Here is a 21,284-nt window from a genome sequence, read left to right on the forward strand (position 1 = left end):
ACCTGGTCACATATGTGCATATATGTGGATAAAAAGGAAATATATGTCTCTATATAGCTTATGCAATTTATATTTCCATGTGGGGGGGGGGTGCATCAGCTAGGCCGGGAGGTAACAGGGGGTGCATAGCCAAAAAGCTTTGGGAACCGCTGATCTACAAGCTCGCAACGCAACACAGCGTGTTGTAAGCTTGTAGATCTGCTATTTTTGCCAAATGTTCAGCACCAGAATGCATGGTATAGTTGTAGCCTGACACTCAGTCTGAATTCTCATTTCGTTTCACTTCATTGAATCGCCAGAACATATTTTCTTAATGGGCGTGGCTAGCGATTCAGGGCTGGAGCCAGGCTATGGTAGTTGCCAACCTCGAATGCTTATAAAAAGCTAAAAGAGACAGGCCCTGCTTCCCTGGATCCTGGACTGAAGCTATAGCTAACAGATGGCCGATGCCGATGCCGCCATCCTGGAGGCCATCAACTCGCTATGCATGGAGGTCCAAACCACCAGGGCTGAAATTTGCTGGACAATTGATTCTCAGATTGAGGAGGTTTCCGCCACATTTAGGAAACGAGCTTTCAGCTCTAGTGTGAAACTCAGACTTAACATCTTGACTTGATGCTATAGCGACCTCTGACCAACATGAAGCTAATTTAGCTTGGGACATATATATTTATATGCACTTGAATATTTATATCGCACTGAAGGGCGATACTAGCTTTTTATTTCTTCTTTGTATTACAAATGAAGAGTGCATGGAGACCGCACACTGTGGTTACATGGAATAAAACCTATACTAACCCATTTTGGGCGGGAACCCCTTTTGGTGTTAGCATTATGTTATGCTTTAGCTATTGAAAAATAGCAGATCTACAAGCTCATAGCGCGCCACCGAGTGGCGCGCTATGAGCTTGTAGGTCTGCTATTTTTGAAAAATCGAAGAACGACATAGAAACATAAGCTTTTTCAGAAAACTGTCCACTCCTTTGAAATAGTCGATCTACAACCTCAAAATGTGTAGAGTTGCGGTGTGTTTTGAGCTTGTTTTGAGTGTTTTGCTGATTTTTCGCTTGTGACAACTGACATGGCAGGTTGCTAAGGTTCATTGTGGTTAAGGGAATGAGTCATCCCATGAAAAGGGGGAAACTGTTGACACATCACAAGGCTTTAAAGTCTTGTGATGTGATTTTCCCCCAAGAACTCACCTGAAAAAACCTCCCATTGCTGTGGGACTATGAGGCGACGGCATACATAATTTTCCTTAGATTTGTTTTGTTAGTTTTGTTTATAGCTGAAAAGAGGACACATTTGTATTAATGAGTGCATTGTATATGACTGCTGCCTCAGTAACAGAAAAGGAACGTGTTTTTCCTACGAAAGACCCGACGTTTAATAAAGCTAGATTTATTGTGTTAAAGTAGGTTATTATCTGCCCCCATTTTTGGGGAGAGGCTGTGTGTGCAGGGCGACAAGGAATGGTTGCTAAATTTGATAAATTTGCAGAATGGTTCGTGTTTTTTAGCTAATGCTTTTTCTATTACCCTTCAAGACAGGAATTGAGGAAGCTACCGGCACACGTTGTAGCGGGCCCCGCCGTGTCCTGAGATGACTCATGAGTGCTATTAGCCTAGCAGCCTGAACTCAGCAGATATCACTTAGAGCAGGGGTGGGCAACTGGCGGCCCGGGGGCCACATGCGGCCCCCACCTTCACTTAATGTGGCCCTCAGGTTAATGTCAGAATACTGATTATAATATTGGTTTCAGCTGTTTACTATTCCACAACATGCAAACATGACCCGCTGTTATTACTTCAGTCTAAATTAGTAGCTCATTGCTTCAACACAAGTATAATTAAAGGCATTTGAAATTACATAAAAATGTTAATTTTCAGGATTCCAAAAATTCCAAAAAAATAGCAAAAAAATCTAGATTTCAATTCGAATATAGCAAAAATAGCCGGCTATTTTTGTGACGAGATTAATATATGGCCCTAGGGAGTGAGTGTGGAAATATAGTGGCCCTCTCCATCGTCAAAGTTGCCCATCCCTGACTTAGAGCTTTCTATATTTTCTACACAAATAACTGGACGTGTTATGCTTTTATCAGGCTGACCAATATAGCACATTGCTGTACCGCTGAATGCATAACTATCATTTTTAGGCTGGAGCTGCCAGCCCAAATCTCCTCTCTCAACGATGAAGTTTGTATAGTTACAGTATAGAGCGTCGCAGTCCCGCCCCCTACCATGGACCAGGAAATGATTCTCCGTTCATTTTCCTCATAGACATTTCAGAAAGTATTTATTTAAAGACGTTTACGCCGCGGACAAAGCCAACTCGAGTCGTGACAAATCATGACAACAAACCGAAGGCCGAACAAATAATTAGAAAGAAGAAAAAAACGGCAGGTTACAACACTTTTATTGTTGTTTTTCTTCTTTGTAATTATTTGTTTGGTCCAAAATATTGTTTGTGTTGTCATGAGTTGTCACGACTCGAGTTGGCTTTGTCCGCGGCGTAACCGTCTTTAAATAAATACTTTTTGAAATGTCTATGGGAAAAATGCATTGGGATTCATTTCCTGGTCCATGGTAGGGGGCGGGACTGCGACGCTCTATAGACTAGAGTTACTGGATTGGGCCATCATTGTGGGGGCGGAGTCACACAAACGATTTGGCCTAGCAACGGACTAGCCAATCACGGAGCAACCATGTCACTCAGGGTACATCCAGACAGCATATAGCGTGAAGGGGCGTCGAGAAAGCACCTGGAACAGGCGTCTCTTCCGGGTTTTGAAACAGCCGGTGGATTGGAACGTTTTGATTTGAATTTGAAAACTTGTGAAACGGGACATTCTGCATAATAATATAATAACCTTATACTTTTGGTTTATTAACCCATTTAGGCCTGACGTCGAAATTAAAAAAATGAAGTATTCTATATATATATATATTATATATATATTATGTATATATATAGATATATATATATATTCAAAGATTTGTGCCGCATTTTCACGATTTTTCACAAATAGCAGACCTACAAGCTCGTAGCGCGCCACTCGGTGGCGCGCTACGAGCTTGTAGATCTGCTATTTTTCAATAGCTAAAGTATAACATAATGCTTAGTTCAAACACCAAAAGGGGTTCCCGCCCAGAATGGGTTAAGTACATTTTGATACCAATGCTTTTGTACTTTTACTCAAGTAAATCGTTTCCAGCCATTTACTTGTAACGTAGAGTATTTCTACATTGCAGTATTGATACTTTTACTCAAGTAAAACATGTGAGTACTTTTTCCCACCACTGCATATAGGCTCTTATAACATTATCGACACTATCACTGACTATCCGTCTAACAACAAAATAGCGCACACGATTTCACACGTTGCCCACATATTACTGCCTCATAGCAGTTCCATTCTCTCCATCTCTCCACTCTTTAAGGCAGCGGAGCGCGACTGGGAGGAGAAGAGAGCCAGCCTGACCCAGTACAGCGCCCAGGACATCAACCGGCTTCTGGAGGAGACCCAGGCGGAACTAATGAAGGCCATCCCGGACCTGGACTTTGCTGCCAGGCAGATCAAACCCTCCTCCGCCCAGCAGACACCCTGCACCCAGCAGACACCCTGCACCCAGACACCCACGGAGCACCGCTCCAACAAGCCCCAGCACAAGCTCACCGGTGGGAAGGAGGGCGGATCCAGGCGTGGTTCTGGTGAGTTCCCCAGGCCGTGTCCTCATTAACCAGTCATGGTCTGGGATTTGCTGTGTTCACATTAACATCCCTGGACCCGCATGAATACGCCCGGATAAGGATCCCCTGCATGTGTAGACTTTATGTAGACTTAGATAGTATTTTAAACAGACTTATAGCTTGTTACGTAGACATCTCTAGAATTGCACTTTATGTAGTCATAGCACTTTATAGTACACATGTATAATATATTATATAGTATAATATGTATAGTTTACATAGATACTCCACTGTTACGTTCTTAGTTTACGTATGATTCATGATAACTACTTTTTATATATGTGATGTATGCCATGCTTTTGTTATTGCTTAATGTAAATTGCTCTGTAAGACCCAACGATGCTTCTCGGTAACATTTTAATTTTAATTAATCACTTAATTCTTTTTTTTTTTTTTCTATTCTTTTTTCACCTAAACATCATCATTGATGTTCATTGTTTAGTCTTGCAATGCCATTGGTCATGATATTTGCATATAAATACCCCCCACAGAGGCACAAATTTACACAACTTCAAAATCTCTGGACTCAGTGCAATTTCTAATCAAAATTGACCTATGACCTTTAATCTTTAACCCTGATAAAAGTAACTAAAATGCATGTAATACACTAGAATTTCGCGGGCCTTCGGCCCGCTCATCCCAGAGTTGCGTTGCCCCGCGTTGCGATACAGAAGTCCACAGGTACAGAAGTCCACAGTGACACGCGTTGTATGCAGCTGTTTTGTGTTGCAGCGCGTGCGCGCGTGTGCGTGTAGTGTTGTTGGTGTTGTTGTTATCCATATATGCGCCTTGGTTCGTCCCGTTTGTTCCACGCCAGGTGTAGATTTTTTCTGTGCTTGTTTTCATAGACGTGGCAACAAATTAACAACATAGCCAATGGGAAAAAAGGATGCAGTGTTGGCAGGTCCGCGAGTTTTAAGCGTGTTGTAGTGTGTGTGAGCAGGGCTCGACGCTTAGCATTTTTCCAAGTAGCACGCAAATTATTTTAGGAGCACGATGAAAAGTTATGAAGTCATGTGTGTGAGGGCCCTCCTGTCCTATATACAGCTTTAGTCCCCACATGTGTCAATATTTGCCATTGACAATGAACAGAGGAAGTAGGTCAAAAATCTGCAAAATATGACGTAAATTCAAAGATATTATTATATATATATGTTTTGGAATGTAATTTGTTTTGTTTTGAATACTTTACTTATAAAAAAAACCTGGCAACCCGCACCCCGCGGTCATTTTCCGCTAACCTGAGCGGGGCTCCCTAGCCTGCTGGAGGGGGTCACATCATCCCATGCACCGTCGAGAGGGAAAAAAAGGGAAATAAATGCAGCCTTGAGGCACCAATGTGGTCTTGTGGAGCTTGATCACCTCCTCCTCCTCCTTTCCCCAAATTGCCAATACCAATAAATCCAAAAGTAGTCTATTGTGAATACTTCCACAGCCTAATTACTAAAGGATGAACTATCAGTCTTCTCCAAAATGTTGACAACGCATTGTAAACAGAGACAGGAGCCGTGTGTGTCACACCAAAAGTGGTGACTTATAGAATCCTGTACATATAAGCATCACGCAATCGTCACCCCTACACAGCAGGCATTAATTAATGGTGTTGACTTGATTGCCTATGCGTTGAAGTTATATAGGGTGAAAAGCGTGAAATGCACAGGCTCATCTTACATCGCTGCTGGCTGCCACTGCCACTCTCTCTCTCTCGCTCTGTTCTCTGTCCTCCCTCGCTGGGGGGGGGGGGGGGGGGGGGGATTAGTTGCGCTGCCTTCGACAGTGCTATACTTCTCCAGCAGCGGTGCAGAACCGAGAGAGTGACACATTGTTTTGGATGTAAACTGCGCAACGTTTAGCTTTAAAGATCGGATTGTGTAGTCGCACCGGTGCTACAAAGTGAATTGTACAACTTGCACGGTGATATGTGAAGTCGCAAATGCGAGTACGTAGTCGCACTGTCGAGCCCTGTGTAGTGTAGTGCAATTTGCGCTGGATCGCGCGGCGATCCAAATTCGCGCGCGCGCACACACACACACACACACACACACACACACTGTACGTAGCTTTTTGTTGTTGCAGCGTGCGCGTGTGCGTGTGGTGTTGCTGTTGTTGTTCGTATCCATATATGCGCCTCGGGTGTGGGGATCGCCATGTGAGGGGGCTAGCCAATAAGGGCCCTGTGTTGCATGTGGAGAATTGTGTAGGTTAGTGTGTGTGGTGTAGCCGAACGGGGTGGTGAGAACATGAGGGGGATGTAGCACAGCAATCGGTGACCCCTACATTAAGCTGTGTTGCTCCCAAGATGCAGTGCAAATGCGTGTTGTAGCAACCGTAGCCAATGGGAAAACAGGATGCAGTGTTGCCAGGTCCGCGAATTGTAAGCGAGTTGTAAGTAGCGTGTTGAATGGCATTTTTTCTGGGCTTGTTTTCATAGATCTGGCAACAAATTAGGCGGGGGAGTCGGTGCTTGTGGCGTGTTTGTGTTTATTATTGATATTGATGTTGTTTGTGAGTGTGGACGGGAGGCGGCTGTAGTGGCAGTGCAATGACAGTTTTTACGCGGGTGTTGTTGAGTGTGGGCGTGCGGCGCGACATGAGGAGATAGCCGTGGATCGACGCGGAGGGTAAGGCTGTGTCGTGTTAGTGTGTTGTTGCAGTGTGTGTTGCAGCGTGTTGCAGCGTGTCAGTGACGTAGTAGCTGGTGACTTTATTTTCCTGGTGTGGGCACACGTTTTGGGCACACCTTTTCAAATGTATAATAGATATATTTGTGTGATCATTAGAATGTCTAGAACATGTATCATGTATTATTGTGAAAGATATCCACCGAATGTAAATTATTAATTTATTATTATTATTTTAATAATTATTATAAATTTGCATAAAATGTTCATTAAACTTTTTTTTTTTTTTTTTAACATATTTTTTTAACATAAGTCCTAGTAGTACAAAGTAGTAGTAAGGTTGAAATCTATTTTTTGCAAGTAGAAATGTATCCGGGTCTTACAGGGTTAAGAGCGTCTGCTAAATGCCTAAATTGTAATGTGAGTTAACTCTCAACCTAACCTACTATCCATCACAATAGAATGGACCACCCGCCCCTCTTTGAAAAAAAACATTTGGTACGCAGGTACTGGAAACACCAAGACTTAATGTTACCCATTGTGAGTACTATTCTTCTGACTACACATGACTGATGTCATGTTTGAGCCAATAGGGGAAGGGGATCGACGTCACGTGATATGTTTTTTAGTTTGACCCCGCAAAAACTCTGATGTGTGTCTCAAAGGATAATGATTATTGGCAGATAATCAGTTGGCAGGGTGCTTATAACTAAGCATTATGTTCTACTTTAGCTATTGAAAAATAGCAGATCTACAAGCTCATAGCGCGCCACCGAGTGGCGCGCTACGAGCTTGTAGGTCTGCTATTTTTGAATAATTGTGAAAATGCGGCACAAATCTTTGAATATATATTCTTTCAGAAGACTTTATTTTTTATTTTTCGACGTCAGGCTTAAGATAGCCGCCGTGTGAATGTGGTCCAGGCTCCATTGGTGAGCTGTGTTGTTTTCACCCCATGAAGGAATGGCGGATTCAGCCACGCCCCGAAACGCCTGTACGTATGTGTGTCTCAAATAGTGACTCATCGTGTGTCCATTCCCTCCCAGATGAGCTGACGGTGCCTCGGTATCGCACGGAGAAGCCGTCCAAGTCGCCCCCTCCCCCGCCGCCACGACGCAGTTTCCCATCATCCCCGGCGGGCCTGACCACCCGCAGCGGAGAGACCCTCATCCCCGGCAAGAGCATAAAGGTGACGGACCGGAAGTCACAGAAAAACAGACACGGTTTAGAGTTTAATTTAGCTCGGGTATAGAGCGTCGCAGTCCCGCCCCCTACCAGGGCCCAGGAAATGATTCTCCGTTCATTTTCCTCATAGACATTTCAGAAAGTATTTATTTAAAGACGTTTACGCCGCGGACAAAAATCTTCGGGCCAAACAAAGAATTAGAAAGTAGAAAAAAACGGCAGGTTACAACACTTTTTTTGTTGTTTTTCTTCTATGTAATTATTTGTTTGGTCCAAAATATTGTGTGTGTTGTCATGATTTGTCACGACTCGAGTTGGCTTCGTACGACGCTTAAAAGGTCTTTAAATAAATACTTTTTGAAATGTCTATGGGAAAAATGCATTGTGATTCATTTCCTGGGCCTGGCGTCGTCATGAAAGGGGGCGGGACTGTGTACAGTGTACAGTGTGTACAATTTATATTAAAGTTTTAATGCGTTTCACTTTTGTCTGCACCTAACACAATTAAATTCTATGGGTCGGTGTCCAGACATTCCTAGAAGGATCATTTAATTGAACAACCTCATCACTATCTATCAATCCTCACTTGGTCACTATGAGAACGGAGCATTTCTTTGTGCCTTGGAGACGGGCTCTGTGTAGCTCAACAATGTTAATGGTGTAGCTTTCTTCTACATTCTTTGGAATGTTAGCATGCTGAATTAGTAGCCACGGTACATGAATTGAATACCAATACAAAGCACACTTGTGTGGAGTGAGGGGCGCCTGGTAAATTTTGTTTAAAGTGCTCTAAACAAACAATTACAAAATCCATAGACTTGGCTGTACTCTGTTAGTTTTAAGTGCTCTAAGCAAACACTCAAAAAGACCATTGACTTGGCTGCCGTATGACATGATTTAACAGTGCCAGGGGGTGGACACCAGTTTTGGTCCTGGGTGCCATTTTAGCCCATTTTATAATGGGATAAAAGAAAGAAAATGTAATTCTATTGTGCATGTCATGTGCATGTCATCACCTGCACACCAGATTAGAGGAATTTTCAAAATATGGATAAAAAAATAAAAAGAATAAAAAAAATTAAAAAAAAGAACTCGTCTTAACGTCCCTGGCAATCAGTGCATAATTAGATTCAGCTCGTCTTAACGTCCCTGGCACTTAAACAGTTAAAGATGGAGTGCCGTGAATTTTCTTCCACCCTAAATCATGATCATCAGGTATTATTATTGCATAATGCATCGCGAGCTACTGAGTTACTTTCCACCTGCACTGTGTGTAACCCAATCCTGTGTGACCGTTATCGTAGAAGTCCGAGTCGGACGAGACGGAAGGCCAGAAGCCGCACATAAAGCTGAGGAGGACGGTGTCTGACAACCCTACGCGCCCTGCCTCCACACCCCCCACCCTGACCTCTGGGTTAGACTGCAGGGAGGACAGAGACGGAGAGCAGGACATGATGGCCGCCGAACTGGAGGTATTGCAGTTGGTCTGTCTGTCACACTGACTGGGAGAGCACCCACAACAAGCGAGCAGCGTGTGCTGTACATGTGTGTCTCGTTTTGGATTAGGTTTGTCCAATGAGATTCTGTTATAATTTAGCTATTGAAAAATAGCAGATCTACAAGCTCATAGCGCGCCACCGAGTGGCGCGCTACGAGCTTGTAGGTCTGCTATTTTTGAAAAATCGTGAAAAAAAATTTTTTCTTCTTTTTTTTCTTTTTTTTTCGAAATATTTTTGGGGACCCCCTAAAATAATTTGGCGACCCCCCGAGGGGTCGCGACCCACGGGTTGAGAACCCCTGCTATAGGGAATGGGAAACCCTGTAGCTGCAGCTCTCATTATTCACAGGATCTAGTCTGCCACTGGACATAGTGCACATACTGTACTGTAATAATTGCACACACACACACACACACACACACACACACGCACGTGTCACAGCATGTATTACCATGCTGTGACACCTTGTGAGCTTCTGTGCAAAAGTACAAGTCAGGCATAACTCTACTCTATCTCTACTGTATATATCCCCTATAAAAAATCACACCCGTGTGAACTGAGTGGTGCAACTCCCCTCCCCCCTCTCTCTCTCTCTCCCTCTCTCTCATTAGCAGGCAACAGTGCAGCACTATCTCTCTCTCTCTGTTTCTGGCACAACAGCGCCCCTACTGGTACTCATTGGTACTCGTGCTCATAGTCACATAGGTGAACGTCACATAGTTAGGTGAGCGTCACACAGTTAGGTGAACACGGACATTGCTGTTCGTTGGAGTGGTTGCACCACTCAAAAACCTAACCTGTAAAGGCCTAATCTACCCAACTCAAATCTTTTCCTTATTAAATTGCAAGTCTACAGTACGTCCCCAAAATCCTTTTCATCATAAGACAACCATTTATCCGTGGAGGAACGTGTGAGTGAATATACGCTATCATTCTGGCTAATGCCAGGCTACACACACACACACACACACACACACACACACGCTAGGCCTCGTTACCACATGTTGACGCGGCAGGTGCCATATGTTGCTGTTCCTCCGGTACTGAGAGAAACCCAGAGATCGCATCGCATCGCACGCACGCACGCACGCACGCACACACACACACACACACACACACACACACACACACACACACACACACACACACAGCTCAGTCACACACACAGCTCAGTCACACACATCGTCACCCAGGGTGCACAGATTACACACACACAGATGGGGCCTGATGGCTACTTTGGCACGACCCGGCTGGCAGTTTGACTGCAAACACGGCTGTCCAGATCGGCGAAAGGCAGATTCTGATCATTTTTCATCTGAGACGTGCAATCCTAAAATGATGTCCGACCATCAACACGTCTGTACACAGACAAACGTGTCCCTGGCAAAACCTTGGTCCTGTCCGTCCGTGGAAAGTCTTTGATTTTCTTTTTTGCGGGGCTTTAAACAGCTTTTGTCGCCACACGTCTCAATATTTGCCATTGACAATGAAAGGAGAAAATTGAAATTTGGTCAAAATTATGTCCGCCAAATATGACTTTATGAATTTAACCAACCAATCACATAAATTCAGTTGTTCATGAGATGATGTATGATATTATTCTCCGCTCATTTTGTATGTCCGTGGCAATTTTTTTATTTTGACAAAGATGTCCACCACAAGCATGGCGATGCCCCCTAGCTGTGTCCGACCCATCATGGCATTTCTCCATCCTCCCCTCTGTCCCTTCCCAGCTGTTTGAGAGAGTCTCCCTCAGGCTCTCTCTGCCCCTCACCTCCTCCCTGCCTCGTAGCCCCCCAAGCAGCAGCAGGCCCACCAGCGTCCCCCCCTGCCGCCTAGACCTGTGGCCCACTGCGGCCCCAGGCGCCCAGGTAACACGCTGGATCCAAAAAGCAAAAAAAAAAAAGACTGCACATTTTTACATTATACTTTGTCACACGATGGTGTCATGTAGCGTAACATAGCCAATCTATTATCTCACAAACACATCTTCTGAGCTTTTATTATCAGCAATAGGCTCTATGCACACAGAATAACTTGTCCTACTTCCTATTTCCTTCACAGGTGTTACTGACGATACTCTGTTCCATTCTGGTCAAGCTGCTATTGTGCACATTGGCTCACTGGAAACACTCTGCTACACCAGTGGGTCTCAAAGTGTCCTTGAGTGGGTTCCAAAATGGCCCGTATGCCCCCGTAACCAAATGGACCCTTACAGGTCCCTTTGGTTCCATTTGTACACTCTCAGAGTTGCGAGGGTCCAGTTTGAGAATCACTGTACACTAAATGGAACAGAGTCTTAATTTGTATCATCGGTAACACCTGTGAAGGAAATATACGGGAAGGGGCCCAGAAGTATAGGAAGAGTCATTCTGTGTGCGACTGTGCAGAGAGCCTCACGCGACACCGTCGTACGACGAAGCATAACGACTCTCACGCAGGTTTCATTGGAGCACTGCATGATTGCCTACAAACATTACGTTGGCATTTGGCCTCTGTCAGGAGGAGGATCACACACAACGGAGGCCTCTGGCAGGAGGAGGATCACACACAACGGAGGGGAAAGATCATGGGCTTCCAATAAAACCCACATGAGAGAAAGTCTGTGCAGGCACCAAACTTTTTTTCTTTTTGCGTTTGAAGCTTTTGGCCCTTGACCTTTTGAGTGTGTGTTGATTGCTGCCCTCTCTCTGACCCCCCACTGACCACACCTCTCTCTGACCACCCCCTACCCCCACTGACCACACCTCTCTCTGACCACCCCCTACCCCCACTGACCACAACTCTGCCTCCAACCTCCTCCTCACACACGCCCAAGTACTGTTACACTTAAGTAACTTTAGGAGTATTTTACTTCTTCTCCGCAACATCTCAAAGGCAACTATTGCACTTTTAGTCCACTACTGTTTGAAAACTACTTTGTAGATTTTGATTATTATTACAAAACATGAATGTACAACTTCAGCCCTCTATTCATTTCGGCCATTTGAAAATAGCCGATCTACAAGCTCACAATGTGACGCATTGTGAGCTTGTATCTGCTACTTTTAAAAGAGTACTTTCTTCATTTTTGTACATTTTGAATTCCAGACAGAGTGTTTCTGCATTATTGTACTAAAGTAAAAAAAAATGTGAGTACTTTTCTTCCCCACTGCACATGCCCCCCTCCTCCTCACTCTGAGGTTGGGTCACTGCTAACCTCCCTCCAGCTCAGCCAAGGTACAACAACAGGGTGTCTCCTCTCCGCAGCCATGGAGTCACTGGAGGACTCGTAATTGGTCACTTGGTATTTTGATGCGCTTGCAGCATGCTTAGAGGAGGATGCATGTGTCCTATAGGACTGCCAGCCGCAGACATAGAGCACGTGCAGTTGACGGGATCGAAAAACACTGTCACTTTTTAATTAGGCTGTTATCACTGTTGTGACAGCCACACACATACTGTGTGTGAGTGAGTATGTGAGTGTACGTGCAGTAGTGTGTGCAGTAGTGTGTGCAGTGTGTGCGTGCGTGTGCGCACACTCACTCACTCACTCACTCACTCACTCACCCACCCACCCGGAATGGGAATGAGGGCCTCAAGTGACCCGTTTGGTATCCTTACTAACTTAGAGATGCACAGATATAATCGGTAGCGTATCGAAATCGGTCATATCGGCCATAAAAATGCCAAAAAATAAACCAGATTATTTTCACAGATATTGACGACGCAATAATAAAGTGACCGTCAATGGCTTTGTACTCGCAGAGCAGCCAGTCTGCCGGTCTCTTTAAGAGCGTCTTAGCCGTTAGTGGGAAGGAGGACTTACCATCTACTTTCACCAGCAAAAAAAAAAGGTATAATCAGCAATGAGTTAATGTAATTTATTACATGGCTTGGTTGAATGCTTGATTCTGATTGGTCAATCGCTTAATTCAGCGGTGAGTTATCTCATGATAATGACCGCTCCGCTCTATATCACACCGATGGCTAATCAATGCCAGCTTTGATCAAAGCCTCGGCTCATATCAATCCGCACTTCCGCATAAAGAGGTGCCGGCCGCTACAACTTTGTTTACTATCGCTTGCGCGTTGCTTCTCCACAGAACACAAAATGGATTTATTTAAAGTTAATTTTAACATATTTGGAGAAGATGAAACATTAGATTCCTGGTTAATGGCTGACCTGTCACCTGTAAAGAGAAAAAGAAAAGAGAAGGAAACAGCGCGGACAAAGCCAGACAACACCAGAGACATTAAAAGACACAGAGAGCTCAATGACAATGAAATCGATAAAATTGAAGAAGACAGACATGAAATAAATACAAAGCGAAGCACTGAATGGGCTATGAAGGTTTTAAGAGACTGGTTAGTTGAAAAGAAGATGTCAACAGACTTTGACACATACAGAGCTGAAACCCTGAATCAGGTGCTGCGTTCGTTTTATGCATCTGTACAAAATAGCAATGGAAATTCCTACTCAATTGCCAGTTACATCGCACTTAGGGCTGGAATATGTCGCCACTTCTCAAAGCTTGACATAATGAATTGTGTTGCCTTCAAATCCAGCAACGGAGTGTTTTCATCTGTCATTAAAACAATTCGCAAAATGGGTCAAGACGTCAGCCAACACTACCCCCCTATCTCAGCCACAGATTTGCAGCTTATCAGGCGCTCGGAGGTGCTGTCTCCCAACACAGCAAGAGGACTGGTCCGGAAAGTATGGTTTGATGTCCAACTACAAATGGCAAGGCGAGGAAGAGAGGGAAATAGACACTTGACAAGAGACTCCTTTATTCTGAACCACGATGAGAATGGCAATGAGTATATTTCTCTCGCTCACAATGCTGAGACCAAGAACCACAAAGATGCCAGAGATCCATGTAAAGAAAATTACAGGGGATGTATCTTTGCAGAGGCTGATAATCCTAACTGCCCCGTTGCAAGTTTTAAAAAGTATGTATCCCTTTGCCCTCCTGACGCTAAAGCTTTCTACCTGCACCCACTAAAAAAAGACCAACAGCTACTGAACGGTCAAGCAGTGTGGTATTCTCGTGAGCCCATGGGACACAATTTCCTTGGGGAAATGTTACCCGAAATCAGCAAAGCAGTCGGACTTTCAAGAAGGTACACGAATCACAGCTTGAGGAGCACAGCTGTGCAACTTCTCTCTCATGCTGGCCTGGAGAGCAGGCAGATAATGTCCGTGACTGGCCACAGATGTGAGGGGAGTCTGCGGAGTTACTGGGCTCCAACCACAACAGACAGGGAAAGGTGGAGCAAGATTCTGTCCTCCAATCCAGGAAACAGCAGTACAGCGGGTGAGTGTCTCTTATAGTAGCCTCAGCCTGTCATGTCATCTAGTAAATACCGTAAATGACGCAATAAGCATCCTAATATTACCTGCAGGCTGCAGTTGCCTAATTTTAGTCATTGTGTGTTTCTTTTAGGTGTGTCAACAGTAACTGCAACGCCGCGGCAAGAACCAGAGATTATGATGAATGACGTCAATTTAAATATCCCTAAAGAAGTCCCATTCACATTGTCGAACTGTACTTTCAATGGAAATGTTCAGTTTAACCTGAATACGAACACTAACTAGGTTAATGTTTCTCGCTGGTAGCAGTTAGCCAGCTTTCACTTAGTCCACTAATGTGGCCCAGAAGGAACTACTTTCTTGAGCGGAATATCCGCGGACATATGTTGTATGCTAAATAGCCTAAATAAAACCCTTGTTACTTATAGCCCTTTTTGTGTCAACTGTATATTTATTATTTTAGTTATTAGCCATGTAATAAGCGGGATAATATCTGGCTAGGTGGTCATTGTCGGGATGTAATTCACCTTCAGGGAGGTTAACCACCTCGGCTTCGCCTCGGTGGTTAAACTCCCTGTCGGTGAATTATCTCCCGACAATGACCACCTAGCCAGATATTATCCCTTACATATCGGTGTCGGCCGACCCAGCAAATAATCGGAGATCGGATATCGGTCATAATTTCAATATCGTACATCTCCATTAGCAATATAAGCCTCGTCTGATCCCCCAGCAAAGTATGAGGCTCTGAACATGTTTGAAGTAAAGTAGGGCACTCATGAACTCTCCATCCTCTATCTACGGACAGGAAACAAAGGGCTCAGAGCACGGATGAAATGTAGCACAGCTCTCCAGAACAGAACTGGGGACATTGTGATGTGCGATGAGACGTGTCCACAAATTCATGTACTCTCTAGAACAGATAGTTCTATCCTTTGTGAGTGGCTATTGCAGTTCATGATGGTGGTGGTGGTGGTGGTGGTGCGGTGTGCATTTGCGTGTGTTATTTTGTTGCATGCCATGGGTGATGGGTGTGTTGAGTTTTAACATTGTGAGATTTAGATTAGTGGTCAAACTCATCATCACACGTGTGTCATTCAGCTGTCCAGATGTGCATTACTGGGCAGTTCTGGACTGCAGGAGCAGCGGTACAGATCAGACCTCACAGCAAGCAGTGCTCTGGCATCAGACACAATGGTAATGCACTGTTACTCCATCAGACACAATGGTAATGCACTGTTACTCCATCAGACACAATGGTAATGCACTGTTACTCCATCAGACACAATGGTAATGCACTGTTACTCCATCAGACACAATGGTAATGCACTGTTACTCCATCAGACGCAATGGTAATGCACTGTTACTCCATCAGACACAATGGTAATGCACTGTTACTCCATCAGACACACTGGTAATGCACTGTTACTCCATCAGACACAATGGTAATGCACTGTTACTCCATCAGACGCAATGGTAATGCACTGTTACTCCATCAGACACAATGGTAATGCACTGTTACTCCATCAGACACAATGGTAATGCACTGTTACTCCATCAGACACAATGGTAATGCACTGTTACTCCATCAGACGCAATGGTAATGCACTGTTACTCCATCAGACACAATGGTAATGCACTGTTACTCCATCAGACGCAATGGTAATGCACTGTTACTCCATCAGACACAATGGTAATGCACTGTTACTCCATCAGACGCAATGGTAATGCACTGTTACTCCATCAGACACAATGGTAATGCACTGTTACTCCATCAGACACAATGGTAATGCACTGTTACTCCATCAGACGCAATGGTAATGCACTGTTACTCCATCAGACGCAATGGTAATGCACTGTTACTCCATCAGACACACTGGTAATGCACTGTTACTCCATCAGACACAATGGTAATGCACTGTTACTCCATCAGACACAATGGTAATGCACTGTTACTCCATCAGACACAGTGGTAATGCACTGTTACTCCATCAGACACAATGGTAATGCACTGTTACTCCATCAGACACAATGGTAATGCACTGTTACTCCATCAGACACAATGGTAATGCACTGTTACTCCATCAGACACAATGGTAATGCACTGTTACTCCATCAGACACAATGGTAATGCACTGTTACTCCATCAGACACAATGGTAATGCACTGTTACTCCATCAGACACAGTGGTAATGCACTGTTACTCCATCAGACACAATGGTAATGCACTGTTACTGCTGCTATACCGTAAGTCAATAATACATTATGATACTAGAAACACATTGGGCCCGATTCACTAAGCTGTTTACACCCATATTTTGGGTGTAAAGGAATTTTCCAAACTTGCCAAGTTAGTCGTCTGATTCAGTAGTCTTTTTTTTGTCTGTGACTTTTGCAGAGGGACGCTCTTTCTCACTGCTCAGGATCCTCGGATGCAGACTTACATGGGACCAAAATCATTAGAATTCCTTATTCGAGACTACTAACGTGGGACGTTTGGAGAATTGCTTTACACCCCAAATATGGGTGTAAACAGCTTAGTGACTCTGGCCCAATGACTTTTGATTGATTGATTGAATACTTTATTAACAGTTTGCAAAAAAGTAGCACATGAAAGTACAGTTCAGTACAAGGTCTGCTAAGAGGATTTAAACCCAAGAACGTATATTGGCTTGTTTCCATTGGTGTCCTTCATACTCAATACGCATAGGAGGAGAACATTTTTAACTTTGACAAAAATGTATACTTGTTTATTTCATCATGCAATGTTTTTTAATCTCACAAAGGTTAAGGTTGATTAAAAGTGATTTCACAGCTCACAGAGCCTCCTTGTTTTACAGGTTGGGAGTGCGGGCCGGCCCCGCGCCTCGTTCTCTCTGATCCCCCAGATCGTGTTGACCGAGTCGGTGTCGCCCCCTCGTTCCTCCTCAGAGAACCACGTGAGAGATTTAACACAACAGGACCTTCTGGCAGAACTCCCAACTCGCGAGCGGAGCAGCCGCCATCACCCCGCCACCTCTCAAGTCTGTGAGGCGAGGGGTCCAGTTACACCATCTCGGAAAACTCCTCTCCATGAGTTAAGGATCCAGGAGTCTTTCGAGGAGGACATGGAATGCCAAGAGGAGCTGGCGCTGTTGCTGATAGAGCCAGAGCTGCGGGTGTTGGCTCTTATCGAGGCCCAGGAGGTCAGGGAGCTCATGGGAGACGGTCTGCTGACGCTGATCGTCCCACTGCAGGGTGAGGAACCCTCTGAGATCCCCCTGAGAGACGACACGCCTCTCCTGGTGCTCTTTAGAGACAAAGTGACCGTCAGAGAAGCCTATAGGCTGCTGTGTTCGCTACTGGAGCCCAAGCCAGTACCCAGACCCAGAGCACTGAGGGCTGTGTTCTCACATGGCAGCCCTGGCCCTATGGGCCACCCTGGCCTGCAGGGCTCTCTGGTGGAGGCTCTGAGGAGAGGGATCGTGACCGGGGACAGGACCTTAAACCTTGAGCGTAACACAGGAACCCACGCCGCTCCAGAGGAGCGACAGAGCACAGTAGACGCTGACCTCGAACCAGACGGGTCGACTGGTCCCACGAACAGCGGAGACGCACCGGGCCAGAGCCCCTGGAGAAGGGGCGACGACATCCGTAGCAGCACCTACAAGCGTCTGGACAGCCTGGAGGAAACCATCCGCGAGCTGGAGAACACGCTGATAGAGATCAGTGGGCAGTGCCGATCCGCCGCAGAGCAACTCGACGCAGAGAAAACCTCCACGAGCACACCTGAGGGCAAGAAGAAGCCCGCGGTCCCTCCAAAGCCCTCCTCGTTCAACCCTGCACTGATCCAGGTTCATTACTTAACCCTCGCTGCCTCTAGATCCCTGCCCTCACCGGGCTTTCTGTTCCGTAGCACTCTAACGTCTTCACTGGATGATTGAACGGCAGCATTTCAACTTCCCAGGCTTATTTTCTGTCAACCTCTTCTGATCTGTTCCAGGATGATTTGGCCTCTAATTGCATTTCAAATTGAGGGTGTTGTGGAGTCTCGCCTCAGTACCCCTGATCCGGTGAGTGTCCTCATAGGGCAGGCAGCCACAGTGAGGCTAGAGTTCAGCACCAGTGCCAGTCCCCCGTACCTGGTTCACGACGGCAGGTACCGTACCGTACCGTACCGTGTCCCTAATTTCATGTTGAATCAGTTTGATTCGTTGCCACCGGTGCACTGCCTGTCAGGCCGAGGGCAGCTGCGCTGGCTTGGCAATCAAATAGCTTGGTGTTTTAAAACCCAGAACTCTAGCTCACTGTGTAGCCACTAGCCATGTCTTACATGAAATTAGGGACATAATAGGGACGTACCATGGTGTCATGATCCAGGCCCAGGGAGTGGTGCTGGCCGTGGTCCTGAACTCTAGCCTCACCGTGGCTGCCTGCAGCCCCTGTAAGGACACTCCCTGATCAGGCGAGACTCTCCACAGTGTGCAGAAGGACAGCCAACACACTCCCTCATGACAGCGATCAGTATGTGTCTCTTTCTGATTGGTCGATCAGTATGTATCTCTTTCTGATTGGTCCCTCATGACAGCGATCAGTATGTGTCTCTTTCTGATTGGTCCTTGGGCTGCTATCTATCCCGCTGGGCTGAGGCTTGTTAACCCATTCAGGCCTGACGTCGAAATTTAAAAAAAAAAAAAGTTTTCTAAATCATGACAATTTTCGGAAAGATTTGAGGCACATTTTAACGATTTTTCAAAAATAGCAGACCTACACGTTCATAGCGCGCCACTCGGTGGCGCGCTATGAGCTTGTAGATCTGCTATTTTTCAATAGCTAAATTATAACATAATGTTTAAAACACCAAAAGGGGTTCCCGCCCCAAAATGGGTTAATGGTTAATGTGGTTAAACGCTAACGTGACATGGATGCGTTCCAGGTCTCAATGGATTAATTGTCTTTCCATCGAGCTGTCCTTTGCATCTCTACGCTGCCTGCTCTGTACACCGGGACAGTTTCATTCTTTGTTACACTTTGAAGAAAACAAATTAAAGGTCTTTAAAGTGAAAACGACAATTTCTTTCATGTTTTCCCTCTGTTCTTTTTTTTCCTGCACTTTCTTTTGCCTTTCATATTCCGTTCTGTGTTCTTCCGCAATGATCTTCAAAAATCGCTTTTTCTTTGAAACCTGTTCAAAGTAATTATCAGCTTAATGTTGGGTAAACAATATAAGCCAAAGGTGAAACGGAGGTAACTTCACTTTGGTTTATTAACATTCTTTCACATTCAAAGCTTATATCCAGCATGCCTTTGTAATTACAAACACTTACATGTAGCAATGTGCGTGCGTGCGTGCGTGCGTGCGTGCGTGCGTGCGTGCGTGCGTGCGTGCGTGCGTGCGTGCGTGCGTGCGTGCGTGCGTGCGTGCGTGCGTGCGTGCACGTATGAGTGTGTGTACTACATCATTGATACATTGTGCATGGAGGAGTGATTAGTGCTAATTAGTTGAATTCTTATGTGATTTTAAAAGAAACTATTCCACTGAAGTGAACTCGAGAGGTCACAGTAAAAAGAAAATGGGGACGAGAGAAGGAAACAACGCTCACAATGTGTGTAGCCTCACAGTCAGTCAGGGCACGGCTCTCACATTGTCACAGGGCATTTTCCCTAGACCATTCCCACTGGCATGTGACAGGAGGATTTCAGAGTCTTCACACTATATTTCATCATCGGAGAACACGCTGATAGAGATCAGTGGGCAGTGCCGATCCGCCGCAGAGCAACTCGACGCAGAGAAAACCTCCACGAGCACACCTGAGGGCAAGAAGAAGCCCGCGGTCCCTCCAAAGCCCTCCTCGTTCAACCCTGCACTGATCCAGGTTCATTACTTAACCCTCGCTGCCTCTAGATCCCTGCCCTCACCGGGCTTTCTGTTCCGTAGCACTCTAACGTCTTCACTGGATGATTGAACGGCAGCATTTCAACTTCCCAGGCTTATTTTCTGTCAACCTCTTCTGATCTGTTCCAGGATGATTTGGCCTCTAATTGCATTTCAAATTGAGGGTGTTGTGGAGTCTCGCCTCAGTACCCCTGATCCGGTGAGTGTCCTCATAGGGCAGGCAGCCACAGTGAGGCTAGAGTTCAGCACCAGTGCCAGTCCCCCGTACCTGGTTCACGACGGCAGGTACCGTACCGTACCGTACCGTGTCCCTAATTTCATGTTGAATCAGTTTGATTCGTTGCCACCGGTGCACTGCCTGTCAGGCCGAGGGCAGCTGCGCTGGCTTGGCAATCAAATAGCTTGGTGTTTTAAAACCCAGAACTCTAGCTCACTGTGTAGCCACTAGCCATGTCTTACATGAAATTAGGGACATAATAGGGACGTACCATGGTGTCATGATCCAGGCCCAGGGAGTGGTGCTGGCCGTGGTCCTGAACTCTAGCCTCACCGTGGCTGCCTGCAGCCCCTGTAAGGACACTCCCTGATCAGGCGAGACTCTCCACAGTGTGCAGAAGGACAGCCAACACACTCCCTCATGACAGCGATCAGTATGTGTCTCTTTCTGATTGGTCGATCAGTATGTATCTCTTTCTGATTGGTCCCTCATGACAGCGATCAGTATGTGTCTCTTTCTGATTGGTCCTTGGGCTGCTATCTATCCCGCTGGGCTGAGGCTTGTTAACCCATTCAGGCCTGACGTCGAAATTTAAAAAAAAAAAAAGTTTTCTAAATCATGACAATTTTCGGAAAGATTTGAGGCACATTTTAACGATTTTTCAAAAATAGCAGACCTACACGTTCATAGCGCGCCACTCGGTGGCGCGCTATGAGCTTGTAGATCTGCTATTTTTCAATAGCTAAATTATAACATAATGTTTAAAACACCAAAAGGGGTTCCCGCCCCAAAATGGGTTAATGGTTAATGTGGTTAAACGCTAACGTGACATGGATGC

General features: G+C 45.4%; 1 protein-coding gene across 1 annotated transcript in view; it reads left to right on the forward strand.

Annotated features, from left to right (window-relative positions):
* The window catches only part of srcin1a (SRC kinase signaling inhibitor 1a), a 211,044-nt gene extending 192,145 nt beyond the window's left edge, over positions 1–18,899 (forward strand). Inside the window, exons 17-20 of the mRNA XM_079519333.1 lie at positions 3,444–3,714; positions 7,421–7,563; positions 8,864–9,031; positions 17,195–18,899. Coding sequence (XP_079375459.1) covers positions 3,444–3,714; positions 7,421–7,563; positions 8,864–9,031; positions 17,195–18,277 — 1,665 coding nt within the window. The 3' untranslated portion in view covers positions 18,278–18,899. The remainder of the gene's footprint in view (positions 1–3,443; positions 3,715–7,420; positions 7,564–8,863; positions 9,032–17,194) is intronic.
* Positions 18,900–21,284: the final 2,385 nt, after the last annotated feature.

Source organism: Electrona antarctica (genome assembly GCF_951216825.1).
Source record: "Electrona antarctica genome assembly, chromosome: 14".
In the NCBI taxonomy this organism is placed as follows: Eukaryota; Metazoa; Chordata; class Actinopteri; order Myctophiformes; family Myctophidae; genus Electrona; species Electrona antarctica.